At 51.0% G+C, this 25,290-nt stretch overlaps 1 protein-coding gene across 3 annotated transcripts in view; it reads right to left on the reverse strand.

Moving 5' to 3' along the window:
- Positions 1-425: 425 nt before the first annotated feature.
- LOC102979313 (steroid hormone receptor ERR2) overlaps positions 426-25,290 on the reverse strand; it is a 46,009-nt gene continuing 21,144 nt past the window's right edge. The window contains exons 4-6 of one of the 3 annotated variants that reach the window (XM_028485447.2): positions 19,814-20,083; positions 6,643-6,984; positions 426-1,015 (exon numbers count right to left, since the gene is read on the reverse strand). In XM_028485447.2, coding sequence (XP_028341248.1) covers positions 6,656-6,984; positions 19,814-20,083 — 599 coding nt within the window. In that variant the 3' untranslated portion in view covers positions 426-1,015; positions 6,643-6,655. Of the gene's footprint in view, positions 1,016-5,210; positions 6,985-10,787; positions 14,528-19,813; positions 20,084-25,290 lie in introns of those variants that run through there. The other 2 variants (XM_028485446.2, XM_028485448.2) reach the window with 2 other exon arrangements.

Raw genomic sequence — 25,290 nt, forward strand, 5'->3', positions numbered from 1 at the left:
TTAAGGGCTTCTTATAAGGCCAGCTCTATAAGCCCATGGAGGGCACTCAGTGGCTCCTTCCTTGCTGACTTGTTAAATGCTATTGGGCAGTGTTGGGTCAGGGGCAGTTGCTGAGATTATGTGAACTGCTGACTTACCTGGCCTGGCCTGTTGGAAGTATCATTCAGGTCACAGGTGCACCCATGTCCGGGCTCAGGCACAGAGGAATACCCTCAGTGGGAAATGCCAAAAGATACTGGCATATATGGCATTCTCTCAGGGAGCCTCAGAGTTTTCTCAGAATTCTCCAAGGGATCCCCAGTTGCTGAACAGGCGCCCTTTTCTCTCAGGAGCAGACAGTAAAGCTTAGCAAGATTACTCCCTGTTTCTCTATTAAAAGTCTCCCCAGCCAAGAGGCAGCTTTATTGACAATTCAATCTGTGCCATCTCCAGTCACTTTCTGATCCTGGATTCAGGATTCTAACAATTTATCATCAAGGTCACTGATTATAAGCACCAGACATTGACCCTGGAGAAAAAGGGATTTTATTGGAGCAACACTGGAGAGTTTGAAGAACTGAGGAGATGGACAATCTGACCTCAGGCAGGGCAGGAACCTGAGCAGCTGGGCAGCTGGACCCACAGTAGGTCCCTTGGGGGGCTGCCGACACGTGACCCTGTCCCAGAGTCTGATTGGCCGAGCTTGGATCCTGGCCCCACCCCTTGCTGGGGAGGGCAGTATGGTTGACAGCCTGGCCAGGACTATGTGGAAAGGGAATGGTGAAGTGGGGTGCTGTTATCATAAAGACAGAAATGGGCTGAGAAAACCACAGATGCCCATTGCTGAGCTGCACAAGGAATAACAGAATAAGAAAATAGGAAGGTAACTTGGGGTTCATTTACTCAACCCAACAAGTTAGGGATTAGGAAATCAAGACTCAGAGAGGTTAAATAACTTTTCCATGGCAAAGCCAGACCCCGAATCCAGGCAGGTTTCCTGACTGTCAGAGCACGGCTTCTTCCACTTCACACCCCACTGTGGACAAAGGAAGAAAATAGGCAACAGTTAAGTCTCTGGGATCTTCTCATCACCCCCAGCAGGTGTGTTTCAGTTTGCTTAGTCCTGGAGCATCTTTACTTTAATATTTTAGTGCTCCATAAAAGAGGGTGGGACAAATGCCCTGCAACACGCATGGAAGCCAACACCATCTGGTTGACCCCAGGCAAGGAAAGGACCAGTAGGGTCACATGAGAGCGCTACTGCCCAGGAAGGGGACATTGAAGAGGACAGCTGGCTCAGGTTGACTTCCTTCCCTCTCACCAACCCCAGGATACACATCTCCCCCAGTTTCAGAAGACACCCCAAGGAAGATGAGCAGAAGAGGGCTGAGAGTCTGTGCCTCTTCCAAAAGCAAGGCACTGCCAGGTGCCCGCGTCTTGGAATGTGTTGGCTTCATTGCTCTGACAGCATGAAAGATGTTTGGTTTTGTTCCCAGCGCTGTTATCATTTATCATCCTCTTATAAAAGCTGGCACCCTCTGCCTGTTCCCCCTTCCTTCCCTCTCTCCCCACCCCCATCTCCAATCCAACCTCCTCATTCTGCCACTGAGGGGAGCCCTCTCACATTTACCCCAGAGGAAACTCTCTCACATTTGTTCCCAGAGGTGTCCCAAGAGACACGCCAATTGAATTCAACTCATCAATATGTACTGAGCGATTCCTCTGGGCAGAGTAATGTGCTTGGGGCTTTGGGTGGGAAAACATAAGACAAGTCCCTGACTTCAAGGACCTTGCATTCAAGCAAGGAAATAACATGATGTCCCAGGCAGCAGAACACAGACCTGTGCAGAGGGTGAGGGAGAAGAACCACTTGTTTAGAAAGTCTGGGAAAGGCGGTACTGACTGCCTTTCAAAGAGCAGAGGCCATTGGGTGGAAGATGGCAGACGACAGAAGGCATGTGTGAAGAGTGAATCGGGAGGGAAACAATGAAGACATCAATATCTTCAGAACAGAACAGCTAAGAACACAAAGAAAGGGATGAAAGTCACAGCTGGAAGAGGAGCTATCAAGTTTGAGCTAGTGTGAAGGTGAAAGAGGAGGAGCCAGTGGAATGGGCAAGGTTGAAAGTACAAGGCAGAGGAAATAATTGATGAAGCAAAGGCCCCAAAGGGGCTGGGGGGGAGGGCTGGCTATGGAGGGAAGTCAGAACAGATTTCAAGAACAAAAGAAAAGAAAAATTGGTGTGTGACCATGGGAGGAAACTTGGTGATAAAAGGAAGTGTGTTGCCTCCATCTTCTTAGTGAATCAGGAGGTGAGGTCACCTGCTAAAGGATGAGATTGGCTTGGGATCTTAAGAATACTGGAAGTCAGAATATCCACTGAAGATAAAAATATAAATATAAATATAAAATAAAAATTCTGAGCAATGAAAGAGTTGGCTAACATTAAGCCCCACTGCTGAGATTCAGTCTCACCCCAGGGCCTTTGCACATGCTGTTTTCACTATTTAGAACATACTTCCACTCACTCTGCACAGTTAACATTGTCTCATCTTTCAGAGCTTGGCTTTAATGTCATCTCTTCAGAGTGACCCTCCCCAATAGTCCCACCTAAAGTAGCTTTCCTTCCCATCCCATAATTCTCCATCTCAGCTTCCTTATTCCTTTCTATCCCTCACACTTATAATTACTTTATTAGCTGCTGCTTCTTCTTTTTTAAAAAATCTGTCTAACCCAAGTAGCATGGAAGCCCCAGTGAAGCAGAGACCACAATTGTCTTTTTTACTACTGGATCCTCAGCGTCTACCCATGTGTCAGACACATAGCATGAACTCAACAAACAGTTGTTGAGTAGAGGAATGAATATTGAAGACAGTGCGTTTGGAGTGGAGCTCACAGCAAAGCTGAGCAGTTTTCCCCAGGGTTGAGGACCACAGGCAGAGGCTAAGATGGGGTTGGGAATGCAGGACATTTATGGGTGGGGGGATGTGGGGGGAACCTGTGAAAGATAAAGGGAAGGAAGTAAAGTTGTTGCATGTGGCCTGGAAGGCAGAACCGGGATGGGCTGGGATGCGTAGAAATAACAAGAAGGCAGAGGTGGGCTCAACCCATGACTTGGTGATTAGATACGTGCAGAAATGGAATGCATCGTCCAGGCTGTAGGGTTGCCAGATTTAACAAGTAAAAATACAGGACACCGAGTTACACTTGAATTTCAGGTAAACGACAAAAATCTCATGCAATATCTTGGGCATGCTTATACTAGAAAATTGTTCCTTATTTATCTGAAATTCAAATTTAACTGAGCATCTAGGATTTTACCTGCTAATCCTACCAGGCTAAGTTTTTGTCACTGAAGTTATACAAGCCGAGTCTGGAGCACCATGATGAAGACCAGGTATGGTGATTGGCTGAGATATCAGATGGTGGGCTTGAGTTTAAGAGCCCCACCCCACCCCTAACCAGGCCTTCGATTTCCCCAGTTTTCCCGGGGCAGGGTGTTCAGGCAAGGGGCATCCTCCCCGCTCACCCATAAGGATTTAATTTACTGTCCCTGAGCCTGTCAGCTCCTTGTTTGGAGCTCTGTCCTTCTATCACCTGCAGCAGCATCCCAAGAGCAGCTAGCCTGGGGCGGGGGATGGGTGGTGTGCGCAGGTGGCGAAGCTCATCCCTACTTCTGGGGATCCACCGACACCCCGACCCCATGCCCAGGGCTGGTCTCCCTCCCCCCACCCCCTTATCCAGCCCCTCTCCTGGGTGGCGAGCTGTCACCCACCCTTGTGCTGCTCCCGCGGCCTGCCGTCACCACACGCACTCGATTAGGGGATCCGAGTGACTTACAGGAGCTCCTCTTCCCCAGGGTCTGTATTTGCATAGGGTGATGGATGCTAAGATGTCATCTAAACACATCTGCACTTTGCATTTTAAACAAAGCAATTTCCAGAGGAAGCTGGGGGAGCTTTGTCTCCTTCCAGGCACATTGCCTCTGAGTCAAATTCTCTCTCTTTCTCTGTTGGCCAGCTTTTCACATCTGTCTCAGGTCTCCCTCCTCTACTGGCCTCCTACTCACTCCCACACCCACCCCACCCTCATGGTAGTGATCCCAGTGTGGAGCAGGGGATGTAGGATGTGTAACATGTGCCGCAGGATGAAGAGGACGTGGGACCTGGCCAGGGACAGGCAGGGATCGCCCATCCCCTCATCTGTGCTGGACGCTTGTACCCCCTCCTCATGTCCACTCTGCAGGAGACCTGTGACTAGGAAAGTGACCTTAGGCCGAACCAACCACCTACCAGACATGGTTTGAGGGACACAAAATACCTGCCCCAGGCATCCCTGTCTACCTCCACCTCCCAGGGTACTCTACGATCCTCCGCGTTTTATTTGGGGACAGAGGATCCCTTCTGTCTAAGCTCTGACCTCTGATAGCATATAACTGAGGCTTTTCCTCTTAATGAGTCTACGCCTTCCATCCAGGGACCTTTAGGATGATGAAAGGAATGTCATCACAATATTGGCCCATGAGGCAAGGCTGAAATTTTTCAAAGACACGTGGGAAAGAATAAGGTATGGAGTTCCTGGAATTTTGTCTCCAGTAATGTGGTCTGAAGGCCAGCAGCGTCACCCCAGCTTACCTACAAGGGCCATGACTTTGGGTAAAGTCACTTAACTGGCACAGCAAGGCCCCCTCCAGAGGCCGCTTTGCGATCGTGCATGTGAGCTACATGGCACAGAAGAAGGCTCCCCATCCAGCTGGAAATATTGGTGAGCTGACCTGGATGGGCAGCAAGCTGGCCCTGGCAGGGGTGGAAGCAGACATCTGTGGCTTGGGGTGGCTCCTGTGAGGCCATGTGGCCCCCTGCTGTGGGAGGAGATCTGGGAAAGGAACGGACACTTGCTGAGTGCCTACTATGTGTCTGGCCCTTAAATAATTAGTCTGAAATATGGTGTGGTGGTTAAGAGAAGAGATTTTCATTGAACTCATACAGATCTGGATTCAAATTTGAGCTCTGTGACCTTATGCACGTTGGTTAACCTTTCTGAGCTTTAGTCACCCATCAAATGAAGACAGCAGCATTCGTGTCAAACACTCATCATGAGGAGCGAATGGGATAATACGTGCAAAGTGTCTGGGATGCAGCTGGGGTCCCACGAATATGTAACTTGTTAGCATCTTTACAGGGTAGGGTAAGCTCCATTGTGCAGATGGAAAGGGAGGTGCCTGGCCTTGGCCACACTGCCAGTGAGGGCAGAGCAGAAACTTCTGAGCCTAGGCCTGTCTGAACCCAAAACTTGTGCTTCATGACCATAGCCAGTCCATGGAGGATAGAAAGCTTGACCCACTATCTCTAGGTGGGAGAGATGGATCTGACTATGGGACTATGTCCCATAGGGACATAGTCCCTTCACTGTTTAAAACTGTTTAAAACTCTGCCAGCCTTTCCCATTTGTTCTGGGATAGAGAGCAATGTCCTCAACGAGGCTGACCAATCCCTATGCAGTCTGGCCCCTCTGATTTCCAGCCTTCTCTCCTCTTCCACCCCTTTGCCACCAACCAACCAATCAAATGGCCTTCTTCCCGTTTCTTGAGCAAGCCTGGAGCACATCATCCTCTGTGTGTATGTGTGTGTCTCTCCTCTCTCTATTCTGGAAATTCTCTCCCCAGGGCTCACCTGGCTTCCTCCTCTCCTACAGGTCTCAGCCTCCACTTGCTCCCAAAGGATGGTTACTTGCACAAACCCCACTCCCCCAAAGACCAGGTTGGTTGCCTTGTTACACATGCCCATATGTTGCTGAAAATCTCCTGGATAGGATGGCCTCATAAACCGCTAGTTCGCCATCTATCTTCTCTGCTAAATCAGGAGCCCTCACCATACCCCCAGATCTAGCCCCATGCCAGCTGATGCATTCATCACCTGAGTAAAGAGAGCAGGCCAAAGTGACTAGAATTAGCAAGGAAAAAGAGGGCTTACTGAGAAGAGACAGCACATCCTGGATCGGAAAAGATTTGCCTTTCTGGGTGTTTCCCTAAAACAGCTGCCAGCCTTTGAGCCTGGAGGTGGGTTCCTGGATGGGCACGTCCTGGTTCTGTGGGACTACAGTCTGCACGGCAGAGCCTCGGGGCAGGTAAGGGGCAGCTCTCTGGGATTCCAGGTAGCATCTGTTCCTTTGGGGGTGAAGTGAATTTGCATCAGAGGCAAAATAAAATATATGAGGTGGTGAGGTTTTCAGTCTTCTTCCATTGCCCCCACCCCACGCCCTCTGCTCAAGAAGAGATTTTGCTTCCTGGATCAGCTTCTAACTCCTCTTTAGCTTATGCAGAAAAGTAGAAAGAAGCTGGCGAGGCTGAGCTGATCTAGGTAGCAAAGAGCCGAATCAGGGATGGGAGAAGGGGTGCCCAGAAGACTGAGTTAGGGGGAGCTGGGACAGTATGGAGATGCACAAGAGAGAGTTCCAGGAGCAGGTACTGCCTGGGAGAGAGAGATGAAAAAAGAGGTTCCTGTTGAAGCTTTGCTGTACATTGATCATTTAACATCCCACTGGTGGTGTTAAGGGTATGCTAAGGGTAAGACTACAGTCACTTTTAGTTATTTTGTGGTTGCTGGACTGTTGTTTCTTTGGAAGGGACCAGCTGGACATTGAATGTGGTATTGGGGCTTTACCTGGAACGTGTATTTAACGAAGGGCCTTGAGAATGGGGTCGAGTGCAGTCCGTGTGGCCCATGGGTTGCTCCGGAGTCTTCTCTCTTTTATGCCAGCCCCTGTCCCAGCCCTGCTCCAAGCTTGACTGTAGGGCTTGTCATGTGCATCTGTGGGAGGAAGTGACGGGAGGCTCTGGTGGTCCTTCTTCTCCGCAGGGGAGGTGGGGAGACTCTTCAGTACCCAACTGAGAGCCACAGTGCCCTCTCTTTGACTTGAAACAGTTGCCAATGGGATCTTTGCACAAATGGGCTGGGCATTTGGTCTGAGAATAGGCGGATGACTGCAGAAGTGAGACCAACTTCCTGGAAAAAGTAAGTTGGAAAAAAGGTCTCCTGTAGAGAAGAAGGCTTGGCATCTGACCATCAGACACGGGATTTTGAAAGGCTAAGCCGCAGGTTCCCTGCCCATCCCAGGCCAGCAAGGGAAATGATCAGAAAAAACCCACAGATGGAGCTGAACATGTAGGGACAGTCATGGGAGGGCCACTTGAGGCCAAGAGGAGGAGGAGGAGGAGGAGGAGGTGGAGGCACCTTCATTCTCAGCACCTTAAACAGGGAGCACAGGGTTTGCCAGCAAGGCTCTCCACTTCTTCCAGACAGGAAGCCACAGGTGCGATCTTGTTTCCCCAAACCAAAAGTTTACATTAAAAGGAAACCAGATCGGCCTGACTGCAGAGACTGCAGGACCGGACCCCTCTCTCCTCGCACCGCTAGGTTGAGTTTAAGTAGGAATCATTCACGTAGAGCGTGGGACGTCTGCCCCCGACAGATGTGTCGGGGTCAGAGCAACACCAGGTGAGGCAGAGGTGGCATCTAGTGGTGGGAGGAGCTTGGTAAGGTGAGTTGACACCCCCAAATTCTGTTGCCTGGAACCCAGAGTGGGGGGTTTCCTTGATAATGCCCAGAATGTGTGTAAATCAGGGTTTTTCAACCTCAGCGCTGTTGACATTTGAGGTCAGATTATCCTTTGCTGTGGGGCCTGGCCTCCACGCACTAGATGCCAGTAGCGCCCCCGATGTGACAGCAAAAGATGTCTCCAGACGTTGCCAGTGTACCCCTGGGGATAAAGTCGTCCCCATTTGAGAACTTCTGGTCTAAATCAAGTCAAGCAGCTGTTCATGCCTCAGTCCAGCACCCTGCACTGTTTTTGAGAATCAAGGGTGAGGTTAGAGTTTAGGCTCATTTGTCACAACTGTCAAATAGGGATATAAAATGGTAGTTGCTAAGCCCCTTCTGTTCCAAAAATCTGTGTTTCTAAGATGAATTCTACTTTACTGCCTTAGAGAGCAACGGCCGCTGTTGGCTGGATGTGAGAAGCAATTCGCAGCCGCCTGGTCAGTGCTAACGTCTGCTCTCTAGGGATGCTCTCTCATTCCCTGTTCCCTATTTAGCAGGCCCCACACCTGCCGTCTTCTTGGTGTCTCCTCTGGACTTTCAATAGCTTCTCAAACGTAACACAGTTGATTACCCCCCTCTGGCTCCCAGAGCTGCCTTCTCCGAGTCTTCCCACCTCAGTGGATGACAACCCTAGACTAGTTGTTGGGGCCAAAATCTTTGAAATCCCATAGGTCTCCTTTTTTTCCCTCACATTCCACATCCAATCTATCAGCAGATCCTGGTGGCTTCGAAATTGATCCAGGGGGCTTCCCTGGTGGCGCAGTGGTTATGCGTCCGCCTGCCGATGCAGGGGAACCGGGTTCGCATGGCCTCTGAGCCTGCGTGTCTGGAGCCTGTGCTCCCCAACGGGAGAGGCCCCAGCAGAGGGAGGCCCGCATACCACAAAAAAAAAAACAAACAAAAAAAAAAAAAAAAGAAAAAAAAAAGAAATTGATCCAGGACTCAAGCACTTCTTAACCCCTGCTCCTCCCTGACCCCGGTCACCTTACCTATGGTCTCCTAATTGGTCTTCCTGCTTCCATCCTTGTCCTTCTATGGCCTGTTATTAACACATCAGCCAAAGACTCCCATTGAGACATGAGATCATAGGACTCCTTTATTCAAAATCTTCCACTTAAAGTGAAAGCCACACTTACTGTGGCCTCGAGCCCCCTTGTGATTTGCCCACTCCCCCTTGCGTTACCAATTCCACTTCAGCCACACTTGTTCCCTTGATGTTCACTGAACGCACTAGGCATACTCCTACTCAGGGACTTTGTACGGGCTGATCCCTCTACTTGGAGAATTTTTCCTCCAGACACCCACATGACCCTCACTTTTTCAACTTACTGTTCAATGCAACATTCTCATTGAGGCTGCTCTGACCACTCCTTTAAAAATTTTTTAAATTAATTAATTTATTTGGCTGCTCCGGGTCTCAGCTGTGGCATGTGGAATCTTTAGTTGCAGCATGCTGGATCTAGTTCCCTGACCAGGAATTGAACCCGGGCCCCCTGCATTGGGAGCATGGAGTCTTAACCACTAGACCACCAGGGAAGTCCCTCCTTTTAAAATTATATCCCAACCCCCCATTCTTGATCCCCCGTATCCTGCTTTTTTCCCCCTCACGAAACTGATCACATTCTAACAAACTATATAATCTGGTTATTTATTGTGCTCATCGTCTCTCTCTTTCTCCCACTAGACTGTGTGCTCCATGAAGATAGAGACCGTGCTTGTTCTCTTTACTGGTATAGTCTCTCTGCCCAACAGTGCCTGGCACAGGGCAGACCCTCAGTAAATATTTGCTGAATGAATGAATGACCCTCAGTTGTGTTTTTTCCCCTTTCTTTGAAGCTTCAATTCTTTTGCTAACACGAAGGGGGGAATATTTGGAGAACGAATGAAGAGAGATAAAGAAATGGATGAGGGTTAAGTCTCTGAAAAAATGAGCTATTAGCTAGTCTGATCACAATTATGTAGACAAATCAAAGACGTAGTACAGAAAATCCTAAAATGGATAGTCCAATTAAAATTTCTATTTTGATTGCATTATATGATGCTCTGGCTGACTCTTTCCTAATTATTTTTTCTTAAGGTAGTAGCATGAATACCAGCTGTGTGTTTGTGTACACACATGTACACACGCACCAGATGTAGGTGAATTGGGAATTTACCTAAAATAATCCACAGACCAGGTACTTTCATTCCCACAAACACTTTATGTATTAAATGCACAAGACTTGCTAGGTATTGAGTTCAAAGACTGCCATGTGGATCTTCTCTTCCAAGAGCTTCAGGAAACTTACAAAGAGCCCATTGAAAGTTGACCAGACCTTGAGTTGTCTAGGTGTGTGGGTTCTGTGGGCATCATGATTGGTTGGTCACCTCCTAGACTTTCAACCTAACCCTTTTTGTGTAGCAGCTAGACTAATGTGTGGGACTGGTCCCACCTCAAGGTGGTCAGAGTGGTCCGTTAAGGGATAGGCACAAAAGCCATTGGGATTTAGAATGAAGCTCTCAGATATTTTCCATGGCTGTAGGAAGAGACTTTTTTCTCTCTCCTTATGATGCTAAATAAAAATCTGGCAGCCTTCTTGCTACTATGAAAGAAGCTAGTTTGAGGACAAAGCATACAGACAGAAGCTCTGGATCAAACCCTGCCTGAAGCCTGATCCACTTTTAGATTTCACATATATCCAAGGCAATAAGCCCAGTAAGCCTTATAAGCTGTGGTGTCTTTAACGTGAAACAAAAAAAATCCTGATATAGTCCTCTCGATTTCTTTCAGGCCCTCCCTTCTGCCTCTCACAGGTCCTTAGTGTGTCCTGGCACAACACGTGGGCTTTCTGCACTGTCTGCGTCATGTGCATGCATACACAGATGCATTTCAAAATCCTAAGGCAATGAAATGTTTTTGGTTCGCATATACCTGGTGCTCCATTTCTCTGACATTAATGAAAATAATAAAGGGCCTCACCATTAATACCACAAGTCTGAAAAGAAGTAGAAGTGGTTCTCAGACCTGTATCACACTGCTCAAGTTACGTTCCTGAGTTTTGCTGCTGAATACACATTTTAATGCTCACTTGAATCCCCAGAGGACTCTGAGGCTGAGCTGGTCCTCCTGAAGGTCTCTTCTAGCATCAGCCTGAGACCTGAGGGCAGTGCTGTCCAGGGGACAGCCAGCCAGCAAAGATAACGTGTGAAGAAACTCTCCGATAGGCCGTTCCTTATTTATTAGATTCCAGATACATGGGACCAGGATGGAAGCATCCTAGGGTGTTTGGGAGAACACATACAGAGGTGGAAGTACGTACACGTGGGTGATGCGATGAGGGACCGCCATTTTAAAAAATATATACATCTTAAGAAGCCATTCCAGCCATATTATCATTATTAGAAAATAAAACAATCTCCACATAGTGCTTTTCTTTGGTGATCTTCCGTGGGCATGGGCCCCTCTGTCTTCTGGTCACAAGTTTGTCACTACCTTCCCTCGCCACAACCCCCCTCCACCTTCGCCAACTGCGCAGGGGAAGGGGAGAGTCTGGAGGGAAGGGAGGCCCCTGACACAGGGGTGGGTGCAGATTCTGGCTCCTCTAAGGCCCTGCCATGGCCTCCCACCCAACATCCTACTCTGGTCTTCCTACTCGGTTCTTAAATTGTGCCCTGGGAAATCACTGAAGTTTCCTCTATGCCCAAACTGGGAGCCACCATCAAGGTTCACATGAGACAAAACCAGTCTAGAATCTTTAGAAAGGGTGGGGACATGGGGACCAAACAAAACCCAGCCAATACCACCTTCTCCATGGTTGGATTTTTTTCATTTTATTTCTTGGTTCATTTCAATGACCTGTATCATGAGAGTACAACTGAGAAGGGCTATTTCCTCTTTACAGATTTTCCAGGAACAGCAGATTTGCGGGTAAACTTCAGTTTTGCTGTTTGGGGGGATGGGGTGTCCTAAACTCTCCTTGCTCCACCGTCTTCCACTAAGTCAGGGCCCACCCTCTTCCCAGGGAGGTCCCAAAGCTGGCTAGACTTCCAACTAAGAAGTCGGCTCCTAAACTTTTTCTCTGAATGCCAATGGATCCATCAAGTACACACCAGGGCCTTTCCCATTGGACAGAATTCTCATCATTCCTGATACATTTCCTGTTGCCATTGGCGTTCTTGAAGTGTAAAAGCAGCAGCAGAGGACCCATCTCATTAGCACCAAGCCGTCAGGACCACCGCCCCCTCTTTGCTTTAAAGGGACTCTGATGCCGGGACACTTGCAGATGTATGCGATCCGGCGAGGCAAAGCTGCCCTGTGTACAGAACACCCACCCACCGCAAACCAGTTGTTGCACTGTTAGCCAGTGATGCTTTTTCTAGAAAAGATGGACTGCAGAGGCCACTTGTGCACAAGCCCCTGCCGCAGCTCACAGCTTGGGTCCTCACGCTTGAGCAGTGACGCTACAGAGAACGGGGTGATGAGGTGCGACTCTCTGCCCCACCTCCTCGAGCACGCAGCACAGTGAGGGGCTAGGGGAGGCTCCCGCAGAGCAGACCCCAAGTTCTCGCACCTTGCCATCTCCCTAGTCCAGACTTCATGGCATGGCCCCCAGTGGCTAAGTTAGGCCTGGGTTTTACCCCTGGTCCCTTAGAGGCACCTGTGCATCTGTCCGCCCAGATTGGAGGCTGCACAGAGAGCTAGGGCTGAAGCATCCCGGATCATTTCAATGTTGACTGACAAGTGACTGTGGCCGTCCCCACAGGCAAAAGGGAGGGGGGACACACTTTGCTGGTCTGTGAAGTCTCCTGGAACCCCTGACATCTTCTATGTGAAGGTATCTGAGAGCAGCTGCTAGGATTTAGCCGACCCTCCTGCCTGGGGTGACCTCAGCACGTCCCAGCAAAAGTTCAGAAGGAGCGGTGTCTGGGTGTGGAGAGGTGGAACCAGCAGTAGCTGCTTCCCTTGGAAAGCTGCGAGGTTGTGGAGGAGGGCACCTGGCCTCCTGGTCCTAGTGACGGGTGGGTGGGATCTGCCCGCCTCTCCAAGTGCAGAGAGGTGGGGTTAGAATGTGTGTGGGTTCCCCAGGGATGTGCCCCGGGGGGGGGGCGGTGCTCTTATCCCTGCTTTAGAAGGCAGCTGATTGGAAGGAGCTTCTCCATAATGCTCAAAACCCTTCATCCTCGGGAGATCCTCTGAGCGGCCCTCAGCCAACCCCGTGAGCACCGGATGGCATGTTCAAGGCTGCCCCCGACCCACCACAAGTGGGTGAGAACAGACTTTCATAGCCACTCGCAGAAATGGGTGACCAACTGTCCCCATTTGGGCAGGACTGAGGGGTTTCCTGGGAAATGGACTTTCAGTGCCAGAACCGGTCCTGGGCGAACTGGCGTGGTTGTCACCTTACACAGCAGCCTGGAGGACTGACGGGGGGCCGGAGTGGTTGTCCTGCCAGAAAGCTGGTCTTCTAAGTGCACCCAGGGAGCTACGCTATGCCTCCTTAGGCCAAGGAGGGCAGGAGCAACCCCTCCTGTGGCGCTGATTCACCCAGCCCTTGGAATGCAGGGGAGGGGGCTTCGGTGTCCACTGCCCCTGGATACCAGGAAAGATCAGGCAGGCTGGTGACCTCCACCGAGCCTCTGTCTTCAGGGTTTCCCCGCCTGCTCATCTCTGCTTCTGGGACTTTCTGTGCTCGGCAAAGATTGGTTTGGGCCTCTCCCTATCCCGACCCGGTCCTCCCAGGGCTGCCAGAATCAAGTGCCCAGGGTGCCCTCAGATGGGGTCAGGCCCCTGCATATCCCTCACTTCCCAAGGCCTACCTGCTCTGGACCTGCCCCCGGGGAGTGGGAGAAGCCAGAAGAAGGGGGAGCGCTGGGGAGTGTTGCCTGGACCCTGCTCTTCTCTGAGCCAGCACCATTCCCACCTACGGGCCCTGAAGTCTTGGCTGGCTGAACCCACTGCGGGAGTGAGCTCTGAGGTAGGGCCGGAAGTAGCAGCAGGACTCCTGGGGGAGAGAGGGGGAGGACAGGCCCTGGGGCCGCGGTGACAGGCGGGCAGGGGGTGCGCCGAGGGGTGGGGTAACCAGGAAAACGCATGAGTTCTGGAGGCTACTCTCCTGATGGTGAGCCGGGCCTGGGAGCTTAGAGGAAGGATGGAGGGAGGGAGCCGTCTGGACTGTGGAAGGCGTAGGGCCTCTTGAGGGGCCCCACAGAACCCCAGAGTAGGCAGCACCACTGCAAGAAAGTAACTGCCCTCTGGGAAAGGGAAACCTCCAGAAGGTACCCCACTTGAGTATGCCAGAGTCCTGGGCGCTAAGCACTGCCCACCCAGGCCACGGACAGAGGACAGGGGGCTCGGGCATGGGGTTAGGAAACGTGTTATGTTAGTGCTGCCTCTTGGTGATCTGGCAGGGAGAGGGGGCGCTTCCTCGGTGGTCTCCAGCCTCAGGGGAGTCAGCTCTGGCCCAGGCCTCAGCGTTGCCCGTGGCGGAGGAAAAACGTACCAAAGAAAAAGCCAGTTACAGATGAGCCCCGTGCCCTGCCCTCCCATCCCCGTTCCCCACCCCACAGCACCCAGGACTCTGCACACAGCCAGGAGGCCAGGAGCCCCTTCCTCTGGGACTGCTCGTGGCCACGATACAGGACTTGAATGTTGAGGCTGGTGGCTGTGGAGGTCTCCCCGTCGGTGTGTCTGTCCTTGGGTGGGAGTCGGTCCTTGTGCCAGGCCATCAGACCTTGGCCTCCAGCATCTCCAGAAAGAGTTTGTGCATGGGCACCTTGCCTTGCAGTTTGATGCTGTAGAAGTGCTGCACGGCCTTGGCGGCTGTCTGCCGAAGCAGGGGCAGCGTCAGCAGCAACTTGCCCGTCCTCCGCGGCTCCTCGTGGCGCTGGCTCATCTCGTAGTCCTGCAGCGCCTCATGCAGCAGGTCTTGCAGCTTCTGGACCGCCTCCAGATCCTCGATGTACATGGAATCTGTGGACACAGGCAGAGCATCAGCGGGCGTGGCCGGTAGAGCACTGCCCTGGGCGTTGGGGCCACCCTGGGGTCCTTGATCTCCGCTTTGGAGCCTTCCAAATCCTCGCTTTACAGAGAGAGAAACCCAGGCTCAGAGAGGTTAAGTTGCCAGTCTGAAGTCACAGAGGCCAATGACAGAGCTGTGGTTCACACCCAAGGAGAGATCTGTATCCATGGATGACTTTTCTTGAGAACCCACCAAGAGGTGGCAGCGGAGTCCCTGAAGGGCTTAAACACGAGCAGACCTGTCATTGCCCTGGAGGTGCCAGGTGGACTCTGGACCCAAACTGGTGGAATTGTAATCTTGCGTCCCTCGCCTGCTAGCTCTGTGACTTTAGGCAAGTTCTAGGCACCAGCTCAAGTCTTCAGTGCGTTCACTAACCTTACAAAATAGCTGTTACAGTATACAGACACAGATAAAGGGGCTGAGCTCTGTGTCTGGGTGCCCGGTGGTGGGGGATATGGGGGGACTAAGATAGCATGGCTGGACACATGGGGCATAGTGATGGAAGATGCTCTTGGGAGTTCTACAGAATCCTGGGGAGGGCTTTGGACTCAGGCCATGAGCTTCAAATGAAATTTACCTAAATCCCAGAGGGGCAGGGAGGTGCCTGCTGACAGCTGGGTCTGAGCAAAAGCAAAGTAGAACCCACTTCATGGCCTTGGGGAAAATAACCAGCCCTCTTCTGATGTGCCTTAAAGATACCGAGCCACCACCCTGAACTGCAGCCCCCAGGGCCTGCCAAAGGTGGGAGGGTAAGGGTGCATGTGAATCAAGGGAACTTGAAGCTCTGGGTGGGCTGTCAAGGAAGACTGGGCAAATTTCCTGAATTCTTCAAAAAAAAGCAGGGCACTTCCTTTGCATGCTGGGTTGCTTTAGATACCAGACTGCCAAGGGCAGTTGTACCAACTGGCTAGCCCCAGTAATTCCCTCTGACATTTTGGATCCATACTCAGCCCATGCCTCCAAGGGTCCTGTCTCTTTTTCTTAGGAGAATAGCAGTAGAATGAGGTGGATAAGACTCTGGAGTCTCAGATGCTGTGTGACTTTGGCCAGGTTACTTAGGCTCTCTGAGATTGTTTCCTGTCTGTGAAATGGAGCAAATGAGAGTGCCTACCTCACAGAGTAGTGGTGAGGGTTAAATGAACTAGCACATCATCAGGCACTAATAAATGTTGTTATTATCATTACTGTGAAAACTCAGACTGCAGGAGAGTGCTCTTGCAGGGCCGGCCCCATACCTAAGACTCCTCCACGTTTTTCTGCTCCTTGTTACCAAGGCGGTAAGGACTCTTCCTTTGCTAGCTGGGGATGAAGCGTGGCTCCATTCCTACACTCTTGGCTGATTTCAGAGTGTGCAGCCAAGATGCGCTAGTCCCTGTAAGGCTGGGACCTGGCCATCCGGATTCCTTGCCTCCTGCCAGTTTCCTCTCCCCACCACCCCACACTCCCCAAGGAGGCCAAAACTGGTAGCTGCCTTCGACCAAAAATGAAATAAAATAACATTGGAAGATTAATTCCTTTGCAATCCATCAGCAAGTCTGTATCGATGGCATTGATAAACTGTTAATTACAAAATCAATGGCTATGAATTTTTCTGCTGTCAGGGAGCCTTGGAGAGGCCGGGACGTGGGGTGGAAGACAGCCAGCAGGCTCCGAGGGGGCGTGGTTTGGGGCCAAAGCCTCTGACCTGCTACCGCCCACTCAGCCTCATCAGTGGCACCCATGGTGGCCCTCGGGGCTGCCACCAGCACCACTCCAGTGATCTCCTAGCCCCTGTCTCTCCTTCAGCTAGCACACTGCCTGCCTGGGTGACTTTCCTACCTCGCTGCTGGGGACAGGTCGCTCCTCCACAACCTTTCACGGCTCCCTATACTGACCCTATTCCACCCCACTCCCTTCAGAGTCCTGGAGCCTCTGCTCTGACACCAACAGCTCTTCTAGCCTAACCTCCAAACAGGCCTGTTTTTTCTGTTTCCTGCCTGCATCTGATCGCTCCATGATGCAGCCAAGGCCTGAGGCATCACAAACTCCTCTTTTTCCACTTGGACCTCTTGAACCTGCACAGAGCTGCAGGATGGCCTGGTAAATGCCACCGGGGCAAGAAGTCCAGATTCCCGGCACTTCGTCTCTCATGGCAAAGCACCTACTCAGGCAAAGCTTGATGCTAGCAGCAGCTCCTGCCGGGCTCCGTCGGTCCTCAGGTGTTTTGTATTTGTATGTGTGTATGTCTGTGTGTGTGCATGTGCATGCATGCATGCCTGTATGTATTGAGATCTAAGGCCAGAGCAGCTGGCACAGCTAAAGAGTCCTCTGAAAGCTTGGCGTCGAGGAGTGGGTGGAGGCGACAGCTGAGTGGCCTCCTACCTCCTCAAGTTCCTCTCCTGGCCTGGGCAAGCGTGAGCTCCGGGTCTTGTGAGACATGGTCAGGAAAGTCCAACATCCAGGAGGTGCCCTCCAGGGTCTGGGCAGCCTTGCTGCATCTCGCTGCGCTTGCCCTGTGTCCTCTGATTTCACTGGTTCCCTCTCCTCCTCGGCCCACCCAAACCCCCAGCCCCTCTCTACAACCGCTGATGACAATGCTTCCCTTGGAATAGGAGAGTGCAGGGAACTGTGAGGGTGTGAAACTATTCTGCATGATAAGTGATGATGGAGATTGCGGATTTGTCAAAACTGATAGAACCGGACAACACAAAGAGTAAGCTCTGAAGGCAACTGTGGACTTTTGTTAATAATAATGTATCAGTATTGGCTCATTGGGCTTCCCTGCTGGTACAGTGGTTAAGAATCCGCCTGCCAATGCAGGGGACACGCGTTCGAGCCCTGGTCTGGGAAGATCGCACATGCCGCGGAGCAGCTAAGCCCGTGCGCCCCAACTACTGAAGCCTGTGGGCCTAGAGCCTGTGCTCCGCAACAAGAGCAGCCACCGCAGTGAGAAGCCCGCGCGCCACAACAAAGAGTAGCCTCCGCTCGCTGCAACTAGAGAAAGCCAGCACGCAGCAATGAAGACCCAACGCAGCCAAAAATAAATAAATAAACGAAACTTAAAAAAAAAAAAAGCCGTCAGATTAAAAAAAAAAATTGGCTCATTAATTGCAACAAATTACCACACTAATGCAAGATGTTAATAATAGGGGGAATTGTGTACAGGAGCTGGGGAATGAAGGTGGGATGCTGTATGGAACTCTATATACTATCTGCTCAGTTATTCTGTCAATCTGAAACTGTACCGAAAAGAAACCAACAGCATTAGCATTCTCTAACAGACTACATTACAATTTTGGAATCAAGGTGTGTGTAAATGGTCTCTACAGAAGTATGTAAAATGTTTAACTCTTATTTTGCATTAGTTTTTTAATAAAAGGAATTTGAACTAAAAAAAAAAAAAAAAAAGCTTCCTTCTGTCTATTAGGTCACATTCCCTGGAAGCAGAGCCTAAGATGGGGGTTCGGGTGCATGGGATTTGTGGCGAGCGTGCTTTCAGGAGAAAGGAAGGTGAGGAGGCGGGATAGGGCGAGGGTGGGGCAAGCACGGTAAGGATGCATGCAGCCTGGCTTGTGCCTGATCCCACTCCAGGAGTCCAGCCTTTGGTTCCCCTGTGTGGGTCCGCTTTGGGCTGAAGGTGCAAAGGGGCCGGGGGGGTTGGATATGTAACCCTCCAAGCAAGGCAGGTGAGGGTAGGTCTCTGGCGAAGGGGGCAGTTGTGTGCTATCAGCGGCAAAATTCAGCAGCTGGGGCACGGATGCACTAACCTAGTAAAGGGGGTCTTGAGTGGGGCAGTGACAGCATCCCCTGTATTCTCTGTGAAGCCATTTGTTAGGGGACCAACTGTCTCAGTTTTACAGGGATTGAGGTTTCCCAGGACATGGAACTTCCCGTAAAAGTGTGACAGCATTAAGCAAACTGGCTGGTTACTCTATTTGTACTGTCTCCATCTGGAACCAGCTTTCTCTCTTCCATACACTGATAACACTTGTTTTCTCTAATATTAATAATAATGATAATAATTAATATTTATTGAACATTTCCTCTAGGCCAGGCACTGGGCTAAGCGCGTTATCTTCAGTCGATCGTTTAAAAAAGTGCTTGGAGGAGGGATGGGGACATCCCCACTTTACACACAGGACAGAGCTATGGAAGGTTGCCAGTTTGCCCAAGGTCACACTGCTACTAAGTATCAGAGCTAGAATTTGAACTTGGGTCCAATTTGAACTTGACTGAGATCTGAGCAGTTGACTACTGCATGCGCCCAGTAGCAGAATTATGTGTCCGCGTGCCTGACACTCTCTCTTTAGGACAGGGACCCTGCCTTTCTCCTTCTTCTGCAGTCCCCACCACAACCCCTGCACCTGGCCTGGTACCTGCAGAGTGCGGACACAGGTTACATTCAAGCTCACTCACCTGAGTTACCAATGCCCGGCCCCTCTCCCCAGATAGTCTAGCTAGAAGTTGGTGGGCGCTAAAAGAAATGGAGTGAAGCCTCCTTTTCTAATGCCAGGAAAGTTTTCTCTCTTGGGCCTGAGCGATTTGAGTGGGAGATTCAAGGAGTGTGTATAAGCTCGGAGTTGATTTTGGAATCAGAGGACCTTGGTTTGGGTCCCAGCTCTGTCTGACACTCTTGAACTGTGTGACCCTGGGCAATGTGCTTCACCTTTCCAAGCCCTAGTTTCCCCATTTGTAAAATGGGGTTAAAATAATAACTTTGCTCATAGGGTTGATTGTAAGATGAAATCAGTTCATGGCTAATTGATTTAACAGGCTGAGTACTTATTATATGCCAGGCATATTGTAAGCATAATTATATATAAATAAATCCCTTCCATAGCCTTCTGGGGTGGAGTCTTCTGGACTGTTTGTTGTTCCCATTTTACTGATGAAGAAACTGAGGCACAGAGTGAAGTGAGGCACAGACTTGCCCAAGTGGCAGGAGCAGGATTTGACTCGTAGCAACCTGCCTCTAAAATCTGTGCCCTTAACCCTGTGCTGATCTTCATGGCAAGGGCCCAGCAGAATGCCCTGCAAATCAAGGCCTTAGGAAATACTCAACCAATGCCAGCCTTCCTCACCATCTCTTCAACTCCAGGCCACCCCTTGCACAGTCTTCGGTGACAAGAAGCTCTGGCATCGTCACACCATTCCTGCCCCTTACAGAGGTAAGGGCCCCTCACAGGCCCCACAGCTGTGCTCCCCAGGCCCAGAAGACCTCTTGCAGCTCCCCCTGAACGCCCCACACCCGTCCGTACCTGAGTTGGCCAGGGCCAGGGCCTTGAGCGTCACAAACTCCTCCTTCTCCACCTTGAGTTTCTTGTACCTGCGCACCAGCTGTAGGATGGCCCGGTAGAGCTCCAGCAGGCCCGCGAGGCGGGAGTGCTCCTCGTCCATGATGTAGTCCTCAGCGTACACCAGCTTGTCGTCGTAGGGCAGCGAGCGGTACACGATGCCCAGGATGAGGATCTCCATCCAGGCGCTCTGCAGCAGACTCATCTGGTCCCCCAGAGAGAGGTTGGAGAAGCCTGCAGGAAGAGGGGGCAAGCAGGGCAGCAGAGGTCAGGAGGGCAGGCCAGGGGCCTCCCTGGGGCTGGTGGGGAACCTCTGGATCCTGCCCCTCCCTTTTACCTGCTGGTCTCATTGTCCTTCCCTTGCTGAATGAGTCAGACATGGAATTCATGGAAAAGACTTAACAAAACAAGAGCTCAGTCAATGTTGACAGTTGTTATTCTCATTATTATTGTTAGTTCTATGGTATTTTTCGAATGTGCAGAGAGGCTTTTTGATTAATTAAATGCATTTGTAATTTAAGGACTTACTGAATTCATAGTAGAATCAGGAGGTGGCAGTATAGGGTGCCCTCCACTCAGAGGAGTTTCCATATCCCCCTCTCTGCTCAGTGCAGGGGAGGCTTTAGTGCTTTAGAGTGACGCCTGACCTCAATGCAGAGTCTCAGCTGTGCCGAGACCCAGGGGCCCAACCAGGAAGGAGGAGGAATCAGCTGTTCCCGGCCAGTGACCACAGCCTGGGGCTGCTAAGAGCTCAAGAGCGCCCAGGGTCAGGGGGCACTTTCTCACAGGCAGCCTGTCCTCCCAGAGGTCAGACCCCCACTGGCCTGGCCATCACTCTCCACCTGACAATGACCCAAGCAGTCCTGTATTCTGTGAGCTTGGATCATGGGCGTTTCCCCCTCCCTGCTAGCAAGGAGGCTGAGTTCAGAGTGAAAGAAGGATGGGGGCAGGGGCGGCTCCAGAATTATGACACTGTCTTCTTCAGTGTGCTCTGGAGATTGCCTGGGCTTGAATCACGACTCTGCGTTTACTACCTGTAGGCTGACCTTGTAAGAGCTGTGCTACTTCCCCAAACCTCAGCTTCCTCATCTATGAAATGGGTATAAGAGTAGTGCCTGCTTCAGAGAGTCACTGTGAGGTCTAAATGAGACCATGATCACAAAACATACATTTACTGAGCTCTTACTATTATTATTAATGATGAGAAGAAAGTCTTCATCTGCAAAATGAGAATGACACACTGGAACTGTATTATATATGCACTTAACTTAGGTAAAGTCAATTAACATCTTGATTTAAGAGAAAGAAAAAAAAAAAAGGAAGGAAGGAAGGGAGCAGCGAGGGAAGCAGGGAGGGAGGAGGAGAGTTGATTTTCAAATATCTTGGTCACTAAACACAAGGCAGTAACTTCAACCAGAACGCAGTGATGGGTTCCAAGACGGACCACACTAGATGTACGAAAAAGGAAAGGTATCCACAAAGCCATCGCACTATGCACCCGTCATGGACAACTGAAATTAAGGGAGCTCCACGGGTAATTTTGCTTACGTAGGACTCTTTACTTGCTGACCTAGAACCTAACCCCACTTAGATGCAGTGTTCTGACTCGGGGGGCGGTGAGGATGAAGAGATGGCCGTGGGAAGCACCTAACACCTCCCCCTGCACACAGTTGGTGCCCAGTACACCTGAACGAGGAAGGTAGTGATGGCTGTAGCTGTTACTATTACTGTTGTTGTTGTTGTTAGCATGCTATTGACGTGATTCTTCTCCCCCGCCCCCAGACCGGAGGCCCGGGGCGGTCCCGAGCCTCTGGATTGGCCCATCCCTCTGGGTTTTCTTGGAGTCTATTCCACCCTCATCTGCTGTCCTCTGTCTCTAAAAGCCACTGTCCCTCCCTGTTTTCCAACCAGCGCAACAACCAGTGTCCAACTGTAAGGGGCATCCAGGGGAGGAAGCCCCCCTTCGCTCAGCAGGTACCCCTTTCCCAGTAAAAACCCTTTTTAGTCTGACTATCACAGTTCGCAGGCCGATCTGTACAACCCGGACCTGGGATCACCACCCGGCTGCTGGCATCCCCGGGTGATCGCCCACAGAGCTGGAGCGATTATACTGCCGACACGGGGTGAGCGTGGATTGATGCGCCTTCTCGGGGGAGAGGCTGTGGCACAGAGGGGTCAGGTGCTCGCGTGTTGTCCTCCGGATCCCAGAGTGGGAGCGGGTGTGGGCTGCCCGTGGTGGCGGGGAGAGCCGGGTGGTAATGAAAGATAGATAGAAATGGACATCCAATTTCCCTTATCGGGCCTCTGAGCAGGAGAGGCCTGGGGCGACATTAATTAACAGATACCAATCAGCCAGCACGGGGGGTGTGTGTACGTAGGGACGTGCGGGACTGCACTGGGGGTGCGGGTCTGAAGGCAGACAGACTGGGAGGGAAGATGTAGGAGGTGGACGGGGCAAAATTAATAGACAATTGAATTGGAAGGTGGCAGAGAGGGAGGGTGAGGTAGGAGCTAGGCTTCTGGAAACGAAAGACAAAAGATTCACGAGAGGCTCACGGCTAGAAGAACATGAGTAGCACGCTCTGCCCCCTCGTTCAGGCCCCACATACTTTCTGAGCACCTACTAAGTGCCAGGCCCTGTGCTAGGCACCAGGGACAGAATGGCCAGCTGGAACCAGAGCCGATCCCTGCCTTCAAGAGCTCAGTCAAGAGGGAAAGCCGCACCCCAAATTACGGCATGGCCCCACGAGGTTACAGCTGTAAGAAGAGCTCCAGTGAGATGAAGGGCTGAGAACATGCAACAGGGGAATTTGGCCCAAATGAGAGAGTCCGGGGGACTCTGCCGACGAGGAGACTTTGGGGCTGAGCTCTGAAGGGCGAGGTGGAGCCCTGAAGGGGTGTGTCTGCACGGACCGCTGTCACTCCTGTGCCCCGGGCTCCCGGGAGCACGGACACCAAGGTGCTCACCTTCCGAGCCCCACTGCCAAGCGCCCAGCCTGGTGCAAAGGGGCCCCACCAACATTCCTGGCACAGAGGTGAGAATGGACAGATGCCACCGGGCCTTGACTCCTGGGTGACGAGAAGATGGGCCAGAAGAACATGGTTGGACCCTCTTAGTCCTCTAGACATGAGTCCGGATTTCGCTGCCTTTGCTTATCATGCCTGAGTCAGAGGCAGGCCTACAGGGCAGGTCGGTGGCAGAGGGTGCGGGGGAGGGGGGGAAGGAGCACCTTGGGGGTGTGGGACCACCACCTGAGGGTGTCCTGAGGCCCGTGTGCACACCCCCTGCTAGGCTGGTTTGAGGAGTGACTCAGCCCCTGACTCTTGTCTTCTTCCTTGAGCTTCTACAGAAGGAGCAAGAAACAGCTTTGAAAATCCAGGTGCGTACCCCAAAGTGCTGCACAGCGGATAGAGGCTGCTTGGTTTTGTGCAAGGTCAGGGGGGGAAATACTGGATATTTTCTAATATTTGAAATAGCTCAAATATTTTCTAATGTTTGACAAAAGAAACACAAGAAGGAAAAATGAGAAATAAAAATTATCTCTAGGAGAAAGGAGTGGGAGGGGATGGGGATGGAGGTGAGAGTTCTGCCTACGCGTTTTTGTCTAGTTTTGCCTTTTGAACCTGTCCGTGTTCAAGAAGTGACATTAAATCAAGCATAACATAAAAGGCATTCTCCCTTCAACCTAGCAATCTCACTGCTAGGAATTTCTCCTAGAAAGAAAAGTATGCATAAACGTACAAAGATAAATGTGAAAAGGCTATTTGTTAGATCTGTTTGTAACGACCCAAAGCAGGCGACAACCTAAATGTAACCAATGTACTATATGTACTTATTATATAAATGTAATAAAATGTAATTATTAGCTAGGTGAATGGAACAGTAGAAGCCACTAGAGAGAATAAGGAAGAACCATGAATGTGGATGTAGAAAGACACTCACTGCCCAAGAAAGATGTTAACTGTTAAGAGCACAGATGCCAGAGCCAGCCCGTCTTTGGAATCCTAGCTCTGCTGACCACTGGCTGTGACCCTGGGCACGTTTTCTGTGCCCCAGTTTCCTCATCTGTAAAATGGGAATAATAATAGTACTTACCTCATTGGGTTGTTTGGATTAAATGAGCTAACGTGTGGACCGCTTAGAACACAGCTTAGCATATAGTAAATGCTACTATTTCATATAACTAAATGAAAAAAGCAGAGTGTAAAGCAGTGTTATAGTATGAACGATGGCAGGGAGGGGACACACACACAGTGACTATACACATACACAAATTCCCAGAATGATGCTTAAGAAAGATGGGTATTTGGAACACATCACTTCCACCCCTCTGCCACATCTTTACTGGAAGCACATATTCTTTCTTTTATTAAACCCAAACAAAGGAGCTGAAGCACTCCTCCCTGCCCTTCAGCAATGCACCCTTCACTTCTGCGTTCCTGTGCTGGGCTGGGTCTCCTCCATCAGGTGATCAGCAATTCTGGGGCAGAGGGGCTGCTGGGAGAGGCTACGTGTGGCCCGTGCCCCTGGGGCTCTCCCAGCTGGCTGCCCACTCCCACCTCTCCCACCTTGAGCTCTGCTGCCCCCCCGGAAAGTTGCTTTATCTGCACCAACTGATCTAATAACATTCAGGCTCTTCCCAAGCCCCCATCCCCCAGTGATTTGACAGCATGAGCTTCTAGAATTTAAAAAAAAAAAAAAAAAAAAAAAAAGAGCACATAATTTGTGGCAAGTGGAGTTCATAATCTGTTAATTTATTATCGTTTCTGTCGACCTGGAGGGCCATTAGCAGAGGTAATAAAGGGAGATGTAATTATAGGATCTGAGGCCACTCCAGACACAGCTGCTGTCACTCGGCAGCCCATATTTCATCGGCCGCTGGTGTTCTTCTCTCCCCAGTGTGAGCCAGACGGTGGCTTCCTGGTAGCAGGGTCTCTGAGGGACCCTCCGCTAGGAGGCCTCTCGGGGGGGTCCCCTGCAGAGGCTGTGCACATGTCAGCCTGGGCTGGGCAGGGCCAGCTGGAGGATGCTGTCCTGGCTGGGGCACCCTCGGGGCTGCCTGGGCTGGGAGGATAACACCTAATAACATCTGCAGGCTGCAATTCATTAAGTGATACCCACTGGCTGTGAATGTTTGTTGCCTCTTGTTCTAATCTCTCGCTCATGGGGAATAAGAGGTGGACACTCTAAAGACTTGGGCTTGTTCTCAGGGCAGCCCAATACCTGGAAAATTCAACTCAAGGGAAAAGCCTATGTTGGGGTGGGCAACTTCAGACTGACTCAAACAAAAGAGTGGCTGCTGTTCCGGAGGAATCACAAGCAACCCCAGCTTTCCCACGGAACTCACCCTTGCAAAAGTATCCTGTGTGTTCAATAATATGGGGAAAAGGGAGGGGAGGTGCTGGGAATGAGTTCGTGCTCAAATGAGCCTTCCTTCCGG

The sequence above is a fragment of the Physeter macrocephalus genome, unplaced genomic scaffold (assembly GCF_002837175.3).
Source record: "Physeter macrocephalus isolate SW-GA unplaced genomic scaffold, ASM283717v5 random_399, whole genome shotgun sequence".
Classification (NCBI taxonomy): Eukaryota; Metazoa; Chordata; class Mammalia; order Artiodactyla; family Physeteridae; genus Physeter; species Physeter macrocephalus.